We start from the raw sequence: 18,246 nt of genomic DNA on the forward strand, positions 1-18,246 counted from the left end.
CCAAGGAGCACTTTGCAAGTGATAATATTGAAATTGAAGGAGTATCAGACCACTGCAAATCTACCAAGACCTGGCCGTCCCTCTAAACTTTCAGCTCATACAAGCAGAAGACTGATCAGAGATGCAGCCAAGAGGCCCATGATCCCTCTGGAGGAACTGCAGAGATCTACAGCTGAGGTGGGAGACTCCGTCCATAGGACAACAATCAGTCGGATACTGCACAGATCTGGCCTTTCTGGAAGAGTGGCAAGAAGAAAAAAGTGTTGTTTAAAGTTTGCCACAAGCCACCTGGGAGACACATCAAACATGTGGAAGAAGGTGCTCTGGTCAGATGAAACCAAAATGGAACTTTTTGGCAACAATGCAAAACGTAATGTTTGGCGTAAAAGCAACACAGCTCATCACCCTGAACACACACCATCCCCACTGTCAGACATGGTGGCGGCAGCATCATGGTGTGGGCCTGCTTTTCTTCAGCAGGGACAGGGAAGATGGTTAAAACTGAAGATGGATGGAGCCAAATACAGGACCATTCTGGAAGAAAACCTGATGGAGTCTGCAAAAGACCTGAGACTGGGACGGAGATTTGAAGACAATGATCCAAACATAAAGCAAAATCTACAATGGAATGGTTCAGAAATAAACATATCCAGGTGTTAGAATGGCCAAGGCAAAGTCCAGAATTATTAGAATTATTGAAATATTACAGCTGTTGATTTTATGGACAGATGCACTTTTATGATGGATAGATGCACTTTTATGATGGACAGATGCACTTTTATGATGGACAGATGCACTTTTATGATGGACAGATGCACTTTTATCATGGATAGATGCACTTTTATGATGGACAGATGCACTTTTATGATGGACAGATGCACTTTTATGATGGACAGATGCACTTTTATGATGGATAGATGCACTTTTATGATGGACAGATGCACTTTTATGATGGACAGATGCACTTTTATGATGGACAGATGCACTTTTATGATGGACAGATGCACTTTAATGATGGACAGATGCACTTTTATGATGGACAGATGCACTTTTATGATGGACAGATGCACTTTTATGATGGATAGATGCACTTTTATGATGGACAGATGCACTTTTATGATGGATAGATGCCCTTTTATGATGGATAGATGCCCTTTTATGATGGATAGATGCACTTTTATGATGGACAGATGCACTTTTATGATGGACAGATGCACTTTTATGATGGATAGATGCACTTTTATGATGGATAGATGCACTTTTATGATGGACAGATGCACTTTTATGATGGACAGATGCACTTTTATGATGGATAGATGCACTTTTATGATGGACTGATGCACTTTTATGATGGACAGATGCACTTTTATGATGGACTGATGCACTTTTATGATGGACTGATGCACTTTTATGATGGACTGATGCACTTTTATGATGGACAGATGCACTTTTATGATGGATAGATGCACTTTTATGATGGATAGATGCACTTTTATGATGGATAGATACACTTTTATGATGGATAGATGCACTTTTGTGATGGATAGATAAACTTTTATGATGGACAGATGCACTTTTATGATGGATAGATGCACTTTTATGATGGATAGATGCACTTTTATGATGGATAGATGCACTTTTGTGATGGATATATAAACTTTTATGATGGACAGATGCACTTTTATGATGGATAGATGCACTTTTATGATGGACAGATGCACTTTTATGATGGACAGATGCACTTTTATGATGGATAGATGCACTTTTATGATGGACTGATGCACTTTTATGATGGACTGATGCACTTTTATGATGGACTGATGCACTTTTATGATGGACAGATGCACTTTTATGATGGACTGATGCACTTTTATGATGGACTGATGCACTTTTATGATGGACAGATGCACTTTTATGATGGACAGATGCACTTTTATGATGGATAGATGCCCTTTTATGATGGATAGATGCACTTTTATGATGGATAGATGCACTTTTATGATGGACAGATGCACTTTTATGATGGACAGATGCACTTTTATGATGGATAGATGCACTTTTATGATGGACAGATGCACTTTTATGATGGACAGATGCACTTTTATGATGGATAGATGCACTTTTATGATGGACAGATGCACTTTTATGATGGACGGATGCACTTTTATGATGGACTGATGCACTTTTATGATGGACTGATGCACTTTTATGATGGACAGATGCACTTTTATGATGGACAGATGCACTTTTATGATGGACAGATGCACTTTTATGATGGATAGATGCACTTTTATGATGGACAGATGCACTTTTATGATGGACAGATGCACTTTTATGATGGATAGATGCCCTTTTATGATGGATAGATGCACTTTTATGATGGACAGATGCACTTTTATGATGGACAGATGCACTTTTATGATGGATAGATGCACTTTTATGATGGATAGATGCACTTTTATGATGGACAGATGCACTTTTATGATGGATAGATGCACTTTTATGATGGACTGATGCACTTTTATGATGGACAGATGCACTTTTATGATGGACTGATGCACTTTTATGATGGACTGATGCACTTTTATGATGGACAGATGCACTTTTATGATGAACAGATGCACTTTTATGATGGATAGATGCACTTTTATGATGGATAGATACACTTTTATGATGGATAGATGCACTTTTGTGATGGATAGATAAACTTTTATGATGGACAGATGCACTTTTATGATGGACAGATGCACTTTTATGATGGACAGATGCACTTTTATGATGGATAGATGCACTTTTATGATGGACAGATGCACTTTTATGATGGACAGATGCACTTTTATGATGGATAGATGCCCTTTTATGATGGATAGATGCCCTTTTATGATGGATAGATGCACTTTTATGATGGATAGATGCACTTTTATGATGGACAGATGCACTTTTATAATGGATAGATGCACTTTGATGATGGACAGATGCACTTTTATGATGGGTAGATGCACTTTTATGATGGACAGATGCACTTTTATGATGGACAGATGCACTTTTATGATGGATAGATGCACTTTTATGATGGACTGATGCACTTTTATGATGGACTGATGCACTTTTATGATGGACAGATGCACTTTTATGATGGACAGATGCACTTTTATGATGGACAGATGCACTTTTATGATGGATAGATGCACTTTTATGATGGACTGATGCACTTTTATGATGGACAGATGCACTTTTATGATGGACAGATGCACTTTTATGATGGATAGATGCACTTTTATGATTAATAGATACACTTTTATGATGGATAGATGCACTTTTGGGATGGATAGATAAACTTTTATGATGGACAGATGCACTTTTATGATGGACAGATGCACTTTTATGATGGATAGATGCACTTTTATGATGGATAGATGCACTTTTATGATGGATAGATGCACTTTTATGATGGACGGATGCACTTTTATGATGGACAGATGCACTTTTATGATGGACAGATGCACTTTTATGATGGACAGATGCACTTTTATGATGGACTGATGCACTTTTATGATGGACAGATGCACTTTTATGATGGATATATGCACTTTTATGATGGATAGATGCACTTTTATGATGGACAGATGCACTTTTATGATGGACAGATGCACTTTTATGATGGACAGATGCACTTTTATGATGGACTGATGCACTTTTATGATGGACAGATGCACTTTTATGATGGACAGATGCCCTTTTATGATGGACTGACGCACTTTTATGATGGATAGATGCACTTTTATGATGGATAGATTCACTTTTATGATGGATGGATGCACTTTTATGATGGACAGATGCACTTTTATGATGGATATGTGCACTTTTATGATGGACAGATGCACTTTTATGATGGATAGATGCACTTTTATGATGGATAGATGCACTTTTATGATGGATGGATGCACTTTTATGATGGATAGATGCACTTTTATGATGGACTGATGCACTTTTATGATGGACTGATGCACTTTTATGATGGACTGATGCACTTTTATGATGGACAGATGCACTTTAATGATGGACAGATGCACTTTTATGATGGACAGATGCACTTTTATGATGGACAGATGCACTTTTATGATGGATAGATGCACTTTTATGATGGACAGATGCACTTTTATGATGGACAGATGCACTTTTATGATGGATAGATGCCCTTTTATGATGGATAGATGCCCTTTTATGATGGACAGATGCACTTTTATGATGGACAGATGCACTTTTATGATGGATAGATGCACTTTTATGATGGATAGATGCACTTTTATGATGGACAGATGCACTTTTATGATGGACAGATGCACTTTTATGATGGACAGATGCACTTTTATGATGGATAGATGCACTTTTATGATGGACTGATGCACTTTTATGATGGACTGATGCACTTTTATGATGGACAGATGCACTTTTATGATGGACTGATGCACTTTTATGATGGACTGATGCACTTTTATGATGGACAGATGCACTTTTATGATGGACAGATGCACTTTTATGATGAACAGATGCACTTTTATGATGGATAGATGCACTTTTATGATGGATAGATGCACTTTTATGATGGATAGATGCACTTTTGTGATGGATAGATAAACTTTTATGATGGACAGATGCACTTTTATGATTGACAGATGCACTTTTATGATGGATAGATGCACTTTTATGATGGATAGATGCACTTTTATGATGGATAGATGCACTTTTGTGATGGATAGATAAACTTTTATGATGGACAGATGCACTTTTATGATGGACAGATGCACTTTTATGATGGATAGATGCACTTTTATGATGGACAGATGCACTTTTATGATGGACAGATGCACTTTTATGATGGATAGATGCCCTTTTATGATGGATAGATGCCCTTTTATGATGGATAGATGCACTTTTATGATGGATAGATGCACTTTTATGATGGACAGATGCACTTTTATGATGGATAGATGCACTTTTATGATGGACAGATGCACTTTTATGATGGATAGATGCACTTTTATGATGGGTAGATGCACTTTTATGATGGACAGATGCACTTTTATGATGGACAGATGCACTTTTATGATGGATAGATGCACTTTTATGATGGACTGATGCACTTTTATGATGGACTGATGCACTTTTATGATGGACAGATGCACTTTTATGATGGACAGATGCACTTTTATGATGGACAGATGCACTTTTATGATGGATAGATGCACTTTTATGATGGACTGATGCACTTTTATGATGGACAGATGCACTTTTATGATGGACAGATGCACTTTTATGATGGATAGATGCACTTTTATGATGGATAGATGCACTTTTATGATGGATAGATGCACTTTTATGATGGACAGATGCACTTTTATGATGGATAGATGCACTTTTATGATGGATAGATGCACTTTTATGATGGATGGATGCACTTTTATGATGGACAGATGCACTTTTATGATGGACTGATGCACTTTTATGATGGACAGATGCACTTTTATGATGGACAGATGCACTTTTATGATGGACAGATGCACTTTTATGATGGATAGATGCACTTTTATGATGGACTGATGCACTTTTATGATGGACAGATGCACTTTTATGATGGACAGATGCACTTTTATGATGGATAGATGCACTTTTATGATTAATAGATACACTTTTATGATGGATAGATGCACTTTTGTGATGGATAGATAAACTTTTATGATGGACAGATGCACTTTTATGATGGACAGATGCACTTTTATGATGGATAGATGCACTTTTATGATGGATAGATGCACTTTTATGATGGACTGATGCACTTTTATGATGGACAGATGCACTTTTATGATGGATATATGCACTTTTATGATGGATAGATGCACTTTTATGATGGACAGATGCACTTTTATGATGGACAGATGCACTTTTATGATGGACAGATGCACTTTTATGATGGATAGATGCACTTTTATGATGGATAGATGCACTTTTATGATGGACGGATGCACTTTTATGATGGACAGATGCACTTTTATGATGGACAGATGCACTTTTATGATGGACTGATGCACTTTTATGATGGACAGATGCACTTTTATGATGGACAGATGCCCTTTTATGATGGAGTGATGCACTTTTATGATGGATAGATGCACTTTTATGATGGATAGATGCACTTTTATGATGGATGGATGCACTTTTATGATGGACAGATGCACTTTTATGATGGATGGATGCACTTTTATGATGGATATGTGCACTTTTATGATGGACAGATGCACTTTTATGATGGACAGGTGCACTTTTATGATGGATAGATGCACTTTTATGATGGATAGATGCACTTTTATGATGGACAGATGCACTTTTATGATGGACAGATGCACTTTTATGATGGATAGATGCACTTTTATGATGGATAGATGCACTTTTATGATGGACTGATGCACTTTTATGATGGATAGATGCACTTTTATGATGGATAGATGCACTTTTATGATGGACTGATGCACTTTTATGATGGACAGATGCACTTTTATGATGGATAGATGCACTTTTATGATGGATAGATGCACTTTTATGATGGATAGATGCACTTTTATGATGGATAGATGCACACTTTTGGGCTTCAAAGTTTGGACTGCCATTCACTGCTATTTTTTGGAAGAGCCAGGACATGTTAATATAACTCTGATTGTGTTCTCTGAAAGAAGAATGTCATTCACACCTAGGATGAGCTGAGGGAGAGGAAATCATGGGATATTTTTGTTTTGTTTTGGGGTAAACTATCCCTTTAAATATATCCTGTTATAAATATTAAAACCAAAAATGCCAAGAGGGAGATTTCTGGCCCCATATGTTGAATTTTTGTGGCGTGTTTGCCCCAAGCCCCTTTTGAAAAAAAACAGTAAAGGCCTCATCTGGAAAAAGGCTATACAATGTGTTTTCAGTTATATTTTTATTTGATACTTAGAAAGTTACATTAAACACAACATAAATCAAATTTGACATACAAATGCCCAGATGGGAAAACAGTGACTATAACCACACACACCAGCAGAGGACGCCATAACAGGCAGTAAGAGGAACAGGAGGTGTGTGTCTCTCAGAATGGCAATGACCTTTTGACACGTTTCTAAATACTATATTCAGCATTGCAAATTAATTGACATTTGTGAACAGATCATAAAGGGAAAACATTAATGGTAAGAAAAGCTGCTGTCAAAGAAGTAAGAAACAGACTTTAGTGAGGAAACGAGTCTCTCTCTCTCTCTCTCTCTCTCTCTCTCTCTCTCTCTCTCTCTCTCTCTCTCTCTCTCTCTCTCTCTCTCTCTCTCTCTCTCTCTCTCTCTGCTGAAGTGAAGGGTTGTTTGTGTGGATGAAGGAACAGACCGGCTCCTGCCAGCTGCTGCCCAGTGTGACAGAGACAGGTGCTTCACATTCATCCCTCAACACACACACACACACACACACACACACACACACACACACACACACACACACACACACACACACACACACACACACACACACACACACACACACACACACACACACACACACACACACACACACACACACACACACACACACACACACACACACACACACACACACACACACACACACACACACACACACACACACACACACACACACACACACACACACATACACACACACACACACACACACAACACCTATTTTCTCACTTAGTTGACAAACCACTCATTTCTTTCTAGCATACAACAACCGTATCAATTTTCTTTTTGTGGTCTTATTTCATATAAGCAGTAACCAAATGTCTCTTTACACTCATTTAATTTGTCTTCTTGGACACAGTACGGTAAACTGACAAAAGATTTTTTCGTTCAGAGGCGTTTGTAGAAATACTCTATTTACAGCTTGAATTGCAATATTTATTATAAATGATACATCGTCATTGCACATAATTTTTGTTTTACATTCACAAGCCCTCATAATCTTGTTTGAATGTCTGACGCCAAGACATCAGATTCGATTCATAGTGAGATGCAGAAGAGGAACAGACCCTGTGTGTGGAATGCAGGTCACTGTGCTGAAGATCTTTATGGTGTCACATGACCAGTTGCTGAGTTTGATGTTACCGCAACCATTTCTGGTGTCATGGGTTAAGTTTGCCGACATCTAGAACCAGTGGAAGGTCAGTGAAGTACTGAATATATTTAAAGTCCCACTGAAGTTCCTTGAAACGCACAGTATTATTCAATGTGTGGATGTAATTTCCCCTAAAAAAGGAAGACAGGGCGGGACATATCGGGCAGCTGCTCCCCTTTTTAAAAACAGCCAATATCGGCTGTGGGCGGGGCTACTGAACTAGAAGAGTCTGTGGGCGGGGCTACTGAATTAGATGAGTATGTGGGCGGGGCTACTGAGCTAGAAGAGTCTGTGGGCGGGGCTACAAAATTAGATGAGTTGTTGGGCGGGGCTACTGAATTAGAAGAGTCTGTGGGCGTGGCTACACAATTAGATAAGTCGTTGGGCGGGGCTACAAAATTAGATGAGTTGTTGGGCGGGGCTACTGAATTAGAGAGTCTGTGGGCAGAGCTACAAAATTAGATGAGTTGTTGGGCGGGGCTACTGAATTAGAAGAGTCTGTGGGCGGGGCTACACAATTAGATTAGTCGTTGGGCGGGGCTACAAAATTAGATGAGTCGTTGGGCGGGGCTACTGAATTAGAAGAGTCTGTGGGCAGGGCTACAAAATTAGATGAGTCGTTGGGCGGGGCTACTGAATTAGAAGAGTCTGTGGGTGGGGCTACAAAATTAGATGAGTTGTTGGGCGGGGCTACACAATTAGAAGAGTCTGTGGGCAGGGCTACAAAATTAGATGAGTCGTTTGGCGGGGCTACTGAATTAGAAGAGTCTGTGGGCAGGGCTACAAAATTAGATGAGTCGTTGGGCGGGGCTACTGAATTAGAAGAGTCTGTGGGCGGGGCTACAAAATTAGATGAGTTGTTGGGCGGGGCTACTGAATTAGAAGAGTCTGTGGGCGGGGCTACAAAATTAGATGAGTCGTTGGGCGGGGCTACTGAATTAGAAGAGTCTGTGGGCGGGGCTACAAAATTAGATGAGTCGTTGGGCGGGGCTACTGAATTAGAAGAGTCTGTGGGCGGGGCTACAAAATTAGATGAGTTGTTGGGGCGGGGCTACTGAATTAGAAAAGTCTGTGGGCGGGGCTACAAAATTAGATGAGTTGTTGGCCGGGGCTACTGAATTAGAAGAGTCTGTGGGCGGGGCTACACAATTAGATGAGTTGTTGGCCGGGGCTACTGAATTAGAAGAGTCTGTGGGCGGGGCTACAAAATTAGATGAGTTGTTGGCCGGGGCTACTGAATTAGAAGAGTCTGTGGGCGGGGCTACAAAATTAGATGAGTTGTTGGCCGGGGCTACTGAATTAGAAGACTCTGTGGGCGGGGCTACAAAATTAGATGAGTCGTTGGCCGGGGCTACTGAATTAGATAACGTACTAATTCATGTTAGCAATGTGTTAAACATGTTTGTAAAATGATGAAGGCTTTACGCCATAGGTGTAGTTGTCACCTGTTTCTAAATGAATATTGCCATGATATATTAAAGGCTTTAAAAAAAATTACATTTCCCGAGTGCCTTGGACATTCTTTTTTTTATTCTTATTGATTTTTTTATTCTAATATACATGTTAGAATTGTGTTAAAACTGCTATCAACTTGGTAAAACATACTAGCAACATGTTATTTCACACTATCAACCTAACTCGGGGTTAGTTGTAACACACATGGTTTAACACACGCCAGGATGACCAAACTTTGTGTATTTACTAGTTGCCATATCAGCACTATATAGAGAAAAAGTTGTGCAAAAATTAAAAAATCTTTGGAAGATATCACTGAACATTCATTTTTTACCAAAGCAAAAGTAAATTTCTTACTTAAGATTAAATTCATTTCTGTTTTTTGTGTTTATTTAAAATAAGACAAATCTGATATTATTGTAATCTTCTCTCTGTTATTTAACACTTGAGATCGTTCTTTAATTCTGATCTAACAGAAGAAGATCCCAGTCGTGTTACAATGAGCCCTTATTAGAAATATGATATTATATTATATTCGTTATGAATTCTTTTGAGAAAGCACGAGAAAAGGCTAAATAAAGACTGAGTCAATGTTCAGGAATTATTCATTATTATTCTGTTTTTAACTATGCCATATAGCTGTATTAGCAATGTGTTTGTTGTCAAACTCAAAAATGTGTGTATTTTTAATGATGAAAAAATGCCATTATTTTATTTTTAAAAGTTAATAATTGTATTTTATTGACAAAACATTTTAGTTTGTTTTGGATATTTTTGTGATTTTATCAGATTACATGTTAAGCTGTCATTAGCTCATGTTATGATGAACCGCACCTATGGGGCATGTCGTCACATTTCACTTCCACTCCTTCGGGGTAAATCAAGAAAAAAGTAAACACTGTATTAATGAAACAAAACTACATAATTGTACTAGACGTGTGAAATTAATGTGGTAAAAAATAAATAATCTAAACCCCAAGTGGAATTTACACAAACTGAGACCGTCAGAAAGCGCTCTCCCCTAATTAATGCTAACAAATTGTTAAAACATGCTAATAACTTTTTATTTATTTATTTATTTTACTTTCTCAGAGTAAAACCTTTACACTTCAAGCTGTTCAAAGTTATTTTAAACTTTCAGACCTGACTTTGTCAAACACCCTCAAAAATAAAGGTGCCAGGAAGAACCAAAAATGCGGTTTCACAGAGATGCCATAGAAGAACCATTTCTGGTTTCCCAAAGAACGGTTTTGTGAAAGGTTCTTTAGAAGAAGAACAATTTTCTAACCATTTTATAGTCTAAAGAACCTTTGGTAACACTTTATTTTAGGGTTCAGTTATTAACTATTAACTAGTTGCTTATGATCATGCATATTACTAGGATATTGTCTGTTTATTAGCACTTATAAAGCACATATTAATGCCTTATTCTGCATGAGCTTATTCTACATCCCTTAATCCGACCCAATACCTAAACTTAAATACTACAAAAACTACCTTACTAACTATTAATAAGCAGTAAATTAGGAGTTTATTGAGGCAAAAGTCGGAGTTAATAGTGAATATGTGTTCCCCATACTAAAGTGTTACCGCACCTTTTTTCACTACAAATAACCTTTTGTGCAATGGAAAGGTTCTTTGGATATGAAAGGTTCTTTAAGAAACCTGCCAAAGAACCATTTAAGATCCTTTATTTTTAAGAGTGAAGGCAACATCAAAGTTTGCCATCAAACTGTACTCATCTAGTTGAGCATGTTCTTCACATTGACTGGGTCATGGGAGAGTGTTGTGGGGGCAGGGCCTCTTCAGGACGACCCAACACATGTGCTGTCACTCAAAAGCCCCCCCCCCCCCCCCCCCCCCACACACACACACACCAAGAGGTGCATGTGTCCCGGTCTCAGAGCAAACTCTGCTTCAGGCTTTGCTGCATCTCTAGAGCGCTGTGGTTCGGCTCGGGTTTACTGGATCAGAAGGCAGATGATGAAGGCAGTGGCGGTCCTGAGTGCACTGCTGACCGTCGTGTGTCAGGTGAGTGCAGATTACTTTACTCATTAAGGGGTTAGTTCACCCAAAAAGGAAAATTCAATCATTAATTCCTCCTGTGGTTGGACATCCGTAAGACCTCCGTTCATCTTCACACACAGATGAAGATATTAGTGTTGAAATCCGATGGCTCAGAAAGGCCTTCATTGACACCAATGTCATTTCCTCTCTCAAGACCCATAAAGGCACTAAAGACGTCGTTACAAAGCCCATCTCACTACAGCGGCTCGACAATCATTTATGAAGAGGCCAGAATAGCTTTTGTGTGGAAGAAAACTAAATAACGACTTATATAGTGATGGCACCGAGATTGGAGAACGCGTACGCAGCCTGGTCCTGGGGCTAGTGGTGAGTGTCTAATGGCTCTCTGGTTCTTTTCTCTTTCCTGGGTGTTGAAGGGTTAGTTCAACCAAAAATATAAACTCTGTCATTAATTCCTCCTGTGGTTGGCCAGCCGTCAGACCTCCGTTCATCTTCACACACAGATGAAGATATTAGTGTTGAAATCCGATGGCTCAGAAAGGCCTTCATTGACACCAATGTCATTTCCTCTCTCAAGAACCATAAAGGCACTAAAGACGTCGTTACAAAGCCCATCTCACTACAGCGGCTCTACAATCATTTATGAAGAGGCCAGAATAGTTTTTGTGCCATTGTAGAGCCGCTGTAGTGAGATGGGCTTTGTAACGTTCTGAGCCATCGGATTTCAACACTAATATCTTCATCTGTGTGTGAAGATGAGCGGAGGTCTGACGGCTGTCCAACCACAGGAGGAATTAATGACACAATTTACATTTTTTGGGTGAACTAACCCTTTAACATCTTAAAAGCAACATGACATTTATTGCTAGTGAGGTAATAACGGCGCTGTTCTTGAAGCAGATAAACTTTTATTATCAAATTTAAAAAAATTGAATTAATGACTGAATTTTCATTTTTGGGTGAACGAACCCTTTAAGTCCAGGCCATCATCAGTGAACTTTCAGGTGTACTACAGAGAAATAAATAACTCAATGTTAATATAATATTAAAAGATAATGCACAATAAGGCGAGAGTTTGCAACACAAGTAACAAGTAAAATACTTATGACAATGGGTTTTTTATTTAAAAAAATTATGATAGTCAAACCAAAAATGATTTAGATACCAGATATAATAAGTTATCCCCAATAATTATTTGTACAGTGACTACCAGTAAAACTGATCAAATTGACACTTTGAGCTGAGCTTGTTTTGCTGAAGTGTTTTTTCTTTAATTGCTAATGTGACCTTTGACACCACAGACTGAACTAAATGGAGCATTGCTATGTCATTGGTTGACCTAAATTGGTATTATCTAATTTTGTTTTTAAATTTAACAGCGGATGGTTGATTGTAATCCATTACAATCCTTTCAAAAGTTATCTGACATTATCAAGATGAGTTTGAGTTCGTCATATTTTATTACCATTTTCTAAACCATAGTGAATAAAACTGTGATGATGTGAGAAAATGTTGAAGGTGTATACATTTTGGTTTGACTGTATATCTAATCATTTGCTATGTTTTTGATATTGTCTTTAAGCAGGAGTTGCTCAAATGTTAGAAACCTCAAACTAGCGAAGCTTCTGTAATCATGGAAAGCAGTTGTGGACTTGCATTGTGCTTTATTTATTTTAAGCAGCGCTGTAATTTGATTCGTGTTAGTTTATCTTATTGGCTGAAGATTCAGTGTTTAAGAAGTGGTTACAGTTTTGACCTTGGGTCACATCTGCTAAAATCATCTTTAGTGGTAAAGAGTTTAGTAATTGATTGTTAACTGTGTCTGAACTTACCGTACTAGCCGTCAGATGTATTATACGGTTGGTGGAAACGAATGATCTAAACATGCGTCAGTTCTGACAGATTACACGATGACTGATAATGAATAATAAAGAAGAAATTTACAGCTGGTTTGACGTTACGGTTTCGAGGCCCCCTTTGGTCTCTCACGAGTGTAATCATGAAGACAACGAGTGAGAATGCAAACAAAGCCGTAAATATTCCCCACAGTCACTGATAGTGTTTAGATCGGCAATGAGACACAGATTCTGAAATGAGAGATTCACACTCATGGCCAAGCTTTCATCACGCTGTACATAAACAGCAGAAACATTGCTAGTTATTAATGAGCAATCCAGGAACAACCGAATGGGCTTCATGCATAAAGATACTTTGGGTCTTTGGTTTCGACCCATTTTCCCCTAAAATTCGACCCAACTATTATCATAGACTTTTATGTGCTCAGAGTTTGCTCTTTCATAACTCATTCAGGGTTTTTTTTTAGTTATGTTTCATTAACTTTGTCTCAAACATTTCGCCCACAATTAAAAATAAATAGACATTAATGAGATAATCCATGAAGATATCTTGTAATCTTTTCTTGAAAACTTTTGAACACACTTTAAAGTCCCCGATACACTCTAAAAAAAAATTCGGAGTAAAAAACAATCCAATGCTGGGTCAAATTTGGGTTAGTCCATATTTGACCCAACATTGGGTTAAAACAACCCAGCATTTTTAGAGTGTATGCTTCAAAGAACGAACTGTTGTTGTGACATCATCATTCCAAACCAAAGCAGGCTTTGAGTTTCCGGAAAAGTTCGCTCCAGCTGCTAAAAAATGTTAAGCCTAGCTCTACCCTCCTACGTGCTTCCGCTCAATTTTAATTGCTCCGTCTGGGACTGCGGTGTAGTCTTAGGTTTTCTCCGAACAAATTTTTACCGGTCCAATCAGCGAACAGAGGGAGTGTGATGAGAACGATGACGTCGATGTCGAGCGCTAGTTTGAGTTGTAGTTCAGTAATGGCGGCGGAGAAAGATGCGAACGAAACCATTCACTCCGTTGTGGCTCCGCTGCCGAATATCCAGAAGTTAAAGCCGGAGCAATAACAGTCTTTGCTGAGGTTTGTTGGTGGCCATGATGTTGTGGCCCTCCTCCTCAACAGGGGTAATTCAGGAAAAGTTTGATTTTCCAGCTCGCTCCGTTAGTGATGAAGGAGTTGCTGAAGCTGTTCGGACGGTAACTGTTCCTCGTGGGGTCAGAAGGTATTGCCATCATTTAAGTTTCAGGGGCTGGTCAGAGATTTTATTGCCGTCCGTCTCTCACCACCCGCGTAATCCCCGGCCGAGTTGCCTAACGTTACTGCTTTAGACAAACACCAGGTCGTGTGGTGATGTAAGAGCTGTCCGAATCCACATCTCTGAGTTTTCAAGAATATATCACTTCAAAATTCACTGTTTATTATCCTTTTATCATTTTTGACCCCTGCAGAGCACCGTACGGTTGCTTTGCTGTTATTTGGATGCATTTCTAGACTTGTATTTCTTTAAAATGCTGGCAAGTATTTAAAGAGCAATATATTTCATCACCGCTCAAACAAATGAAAATAGAAGCACTTAAACATTTAAATCGGTCCGTTATTTATAGCAGCATTTATTATCATACCAAGCATATGATATTTTATTAACAGCATACAATCATGTTACGGCCCACGTGAGCGGCGCGTTCCAGATCACAAAACTCTCCCGTCCACCGTTAATAAATCACAATCCCAATGCACGAGTTTTATGTTTTATCACTGAGGTGGCCTGCACATTTATTTTGACGAATTTTCATTTGAGAAGGGTGCATGACATACGGCACGACCAAACGTTAGCGATTGGTTACAGCAGATCCAATAGTTTTAAACCTCAACAGAGTTCCCGCCTTCCCGGTTGTAAACCCTTGTCAATGGAGAGTGGCCAGACTATATGTGTACAAATGAAATGTACGAGAGTCTGGTAAGACCAGGCTAAAAAAATATAGGATAAAAATGGCAAATTATTGTTTTTCATTATGTATGGACAGCACATACTCTCTTTCCCACGCTCAAACCTTCCTGAAGATTCCTGCTGTCGTCCAGGAACATTGAACCTGATTGAATTCTTAGAAACCAGAATGCTGTCATTTCATGCTAATTAAGAAATCACTCTTAACACTTTCCCATCTTGGAGACATGGATACTGAGTGTGTCAGAAGGTCTGGGATTGGGGAAACACAAAGTTTCCCGGATGACTGACTCCCAGCAGCTGGACTCAACAGTGCCTGCTTTATTAACAGATTTTCTGCTCGTTGCGTGGCCTGAGCTCCTATTTCCACAGCCGAGATTACCATGTGAGACAAATGGCGTTGAGTCTGCATCTGGGAGCAGCTGCGTGGCGTATTAGCAAGCCCTCGAAGAGACCACCAGAGGCATGTGTGGATCTCAGTGAGGTATAAGCCTCTCCCAGGACGCAGCTTTGGGAATTCCTCCCTGAGAATCACCAGAGAAGTTTAGCGAATTAAATTCTCAGGTGGCAAACATTATCAGTGTGTCCAGAGCTCACCAAAAGACACATGAACAGAATTAAAAGAAAACAGCATTTATCAGCAGGTTGGGACAATGATTGGGAGGAGACTTAGAAGGCCAACAAAGGAAACATAGGTTTACTAAAATGTACATTATCACAGAATTACACCAACAGAAGAAAGAAAAGGTAGCACTCTCTTTTACAGTCCTGTTCCCCGTGTACATATTACGTGTTTGACGACGAGCCGATGAATTATTCGAAGAAAAAATGTCACACGGCCAATTATTTTTCAATAATTAAACTGACCCGAGTTGAAATGGATTCCGCTTAACTCGAGACATTGTTCAGATTATGTATTTCAAGACATTTGTCAAGTTTTTGTCTGTAAAATTACACACACCTTGTGTGTAGGACTAATTGGTATCGCTTTAGATTACAGCCCAGAAAGTTCTGCATAAGTAAAGTGAATTTACAGCATAACCTTCAGTAATTATAGTGTAACTAAAGTAAGTACATGTAGGTATAAGGGAACAATATGTAATATTGGGGGAATAAAGGGGTAACTATCAGAAAATTTAACAAATGATTTATACTGCAAGTATTTTTTCAGCCTGGTCTCATTGGAAAACCGTACCTGTGGCAACGTTTTTGCAAACCTCAAAATACATAGGTTCAATAGGTTCATATCGCGACAGTTTCAAAGTGAAATGTCCACTGGGTGGCGTAGTTTTTTTCCAGAACAGATGTGCGTGAATCTGGTTACGTTGATTTTTTAACGTACACCCACACTAAACCCTAAACCTACCCGATAGTGTTAACAAAAGCAAATGTGACAAAAATAAGATTGTATCCACGCCATTTGAGCTTGTGTTTTGAACTCGTCTTTTATCGTGACCTGTGTTTCACGGGATTCGTTCCTGAGCTTTCAGCATGGCAAGTTCAAATCTGCACCAGCTGAGCTAAGCGAGCTTAATAGGTCAGAAAATCCGAACATATGGAGCTGGTTAAGTGACGCAAACTCCAAAATGTATTCATTTACAAATCATGGACTATGGTAAAAAAAAAAGAAAACGATAAAAAATGCTGTTTTACTGCCTCTAGTGTTCATTTCACTTTGAAACTGTCACGATATGTACCTATTGGTACGTATTTTGTGGTTTGCAAAAATGTTGGCACAGCTACGTTTTGCCAATGAGACCAGGTTGTATTTTTTAATCAAGGGGTAGTCCGTGTAGTTACAGGGGAGATATGTAGTCCGTGTAGTTACAGGGCAGATTTAATAATAACAAGAGCCACTTTAATTTACAGCCCACAGATTCGTACTTACCCTGTAACTACATGGATAACTACCCTTTAATTAAAAAATACTTATAGTAAAAATAATTTGTTAATTTTCTTGATAGTTACCCCTTTATTACAACAATATTACAAATTATTCCCTTATCCCTACACACACTTACTTTATAGTTTTTATAGTTAAAACGTATAATTACGTTTTAGTTACACAGTTCTGCTTCATGCGTTTTGTTCATGGCTGACATGCGGCGTTGCTATGGCTTGATTGTGGCCTAAATCTGGCAAACGGGAGCGGACCGCCCAAGTGCCATCATTCCACGCGGGTAGTGGGCCAGATGAAAGTGTCAAGTGTGGGCCGGATCTGGGCCAGAGCAATTTTGCTATCTGGGTTATTATTTACAGAAAGTTATGCTGTAAATTCGCTTTACTTACATAGTACTTTCCGGGCCGTAATCTAAAGCGTTACTGACTAATTTCTTATGCATCTCATCCCACGCCTCTATTGCTAATTCCAAACATCATTTTAGAGCTCGCAACGGAGGCTTGAGCCAATGATAGCAGACGAATGCAGTTATTAGAGAGAGAGATTAAGCACATGAATCTGTTTCTCAACAGTGTTCGGCAGCAGCGCCTGTACTAATAGCGCCGTTATTACCTCACTAGCGATAAATGTCATGTTGCTTTTAAGATGTTAAAGGGTTAGTTCACCCAAAAAATTTAAATTCTGTCATTAATTCCTCTCCCGTCAGACCTCCGTTCATCTTCACACACAGATGAAGATATTAGTGTTGAAATCCGATGGCTCAGAAAGGCCTTCATTGACACCAATGTCATTTCCTCTCTCAAGACCCATAAAGGCACTAAAGACGTCGTTACAAAGCCCATCTCACTACAGTGGCTCTACAATCATTTATGAAGAGGCCAGAATAGTTTTTGTATGCAAAAA

At 38.9% G+C, this 18,246-nt stretch overlaps 1 protein-coding gene across 1 annotated transcript in view; it reads left to right on the forward strand.

Moving 5' to 3' along the window:
* Window positions 1-7,405: 7,405 nt before the first annotated feature.
* Window positions 7,406-18,246, forward strand: part of cdh15 (cadherin 15, type 1, M-cadherin (myotubule)) — a 48,021-nt gene continuing 37,180 nt past the window's right edge. The window contains exons 1-2 of the mRNA XM_067452050.1: window positions 7,406-7,448; window positions 11,549-11,640. Coding sequence (XP_067308151.1) covers window positions 11,590-11,640 — 51 coding nt within the window. The 5' untranslated portion in view covers window positions 7,406-7,448; window positions 11,549-11,589. The remainder of the gene's footprint in view (window positions 7,449-11,548; window positions 11,641-18,246) is intronic.

This window comes from Pseudorasbora parva, chromosome 1 (genome assembly GCF_024679245.1).
Source record: "Pseudorasbora parva isolate DD20220531a chromosome 1, ASM2467924v1, whole genome shotgun sequence".
In the NCBI taxonomy this organism is placed as follows: domain Eukaryota; kingdom Metazoa; phylum Chordata; class Actinopteri; order Cypriniformes; family Gobionidae; genus Pseudorasbora; species Pseudorasbora parva.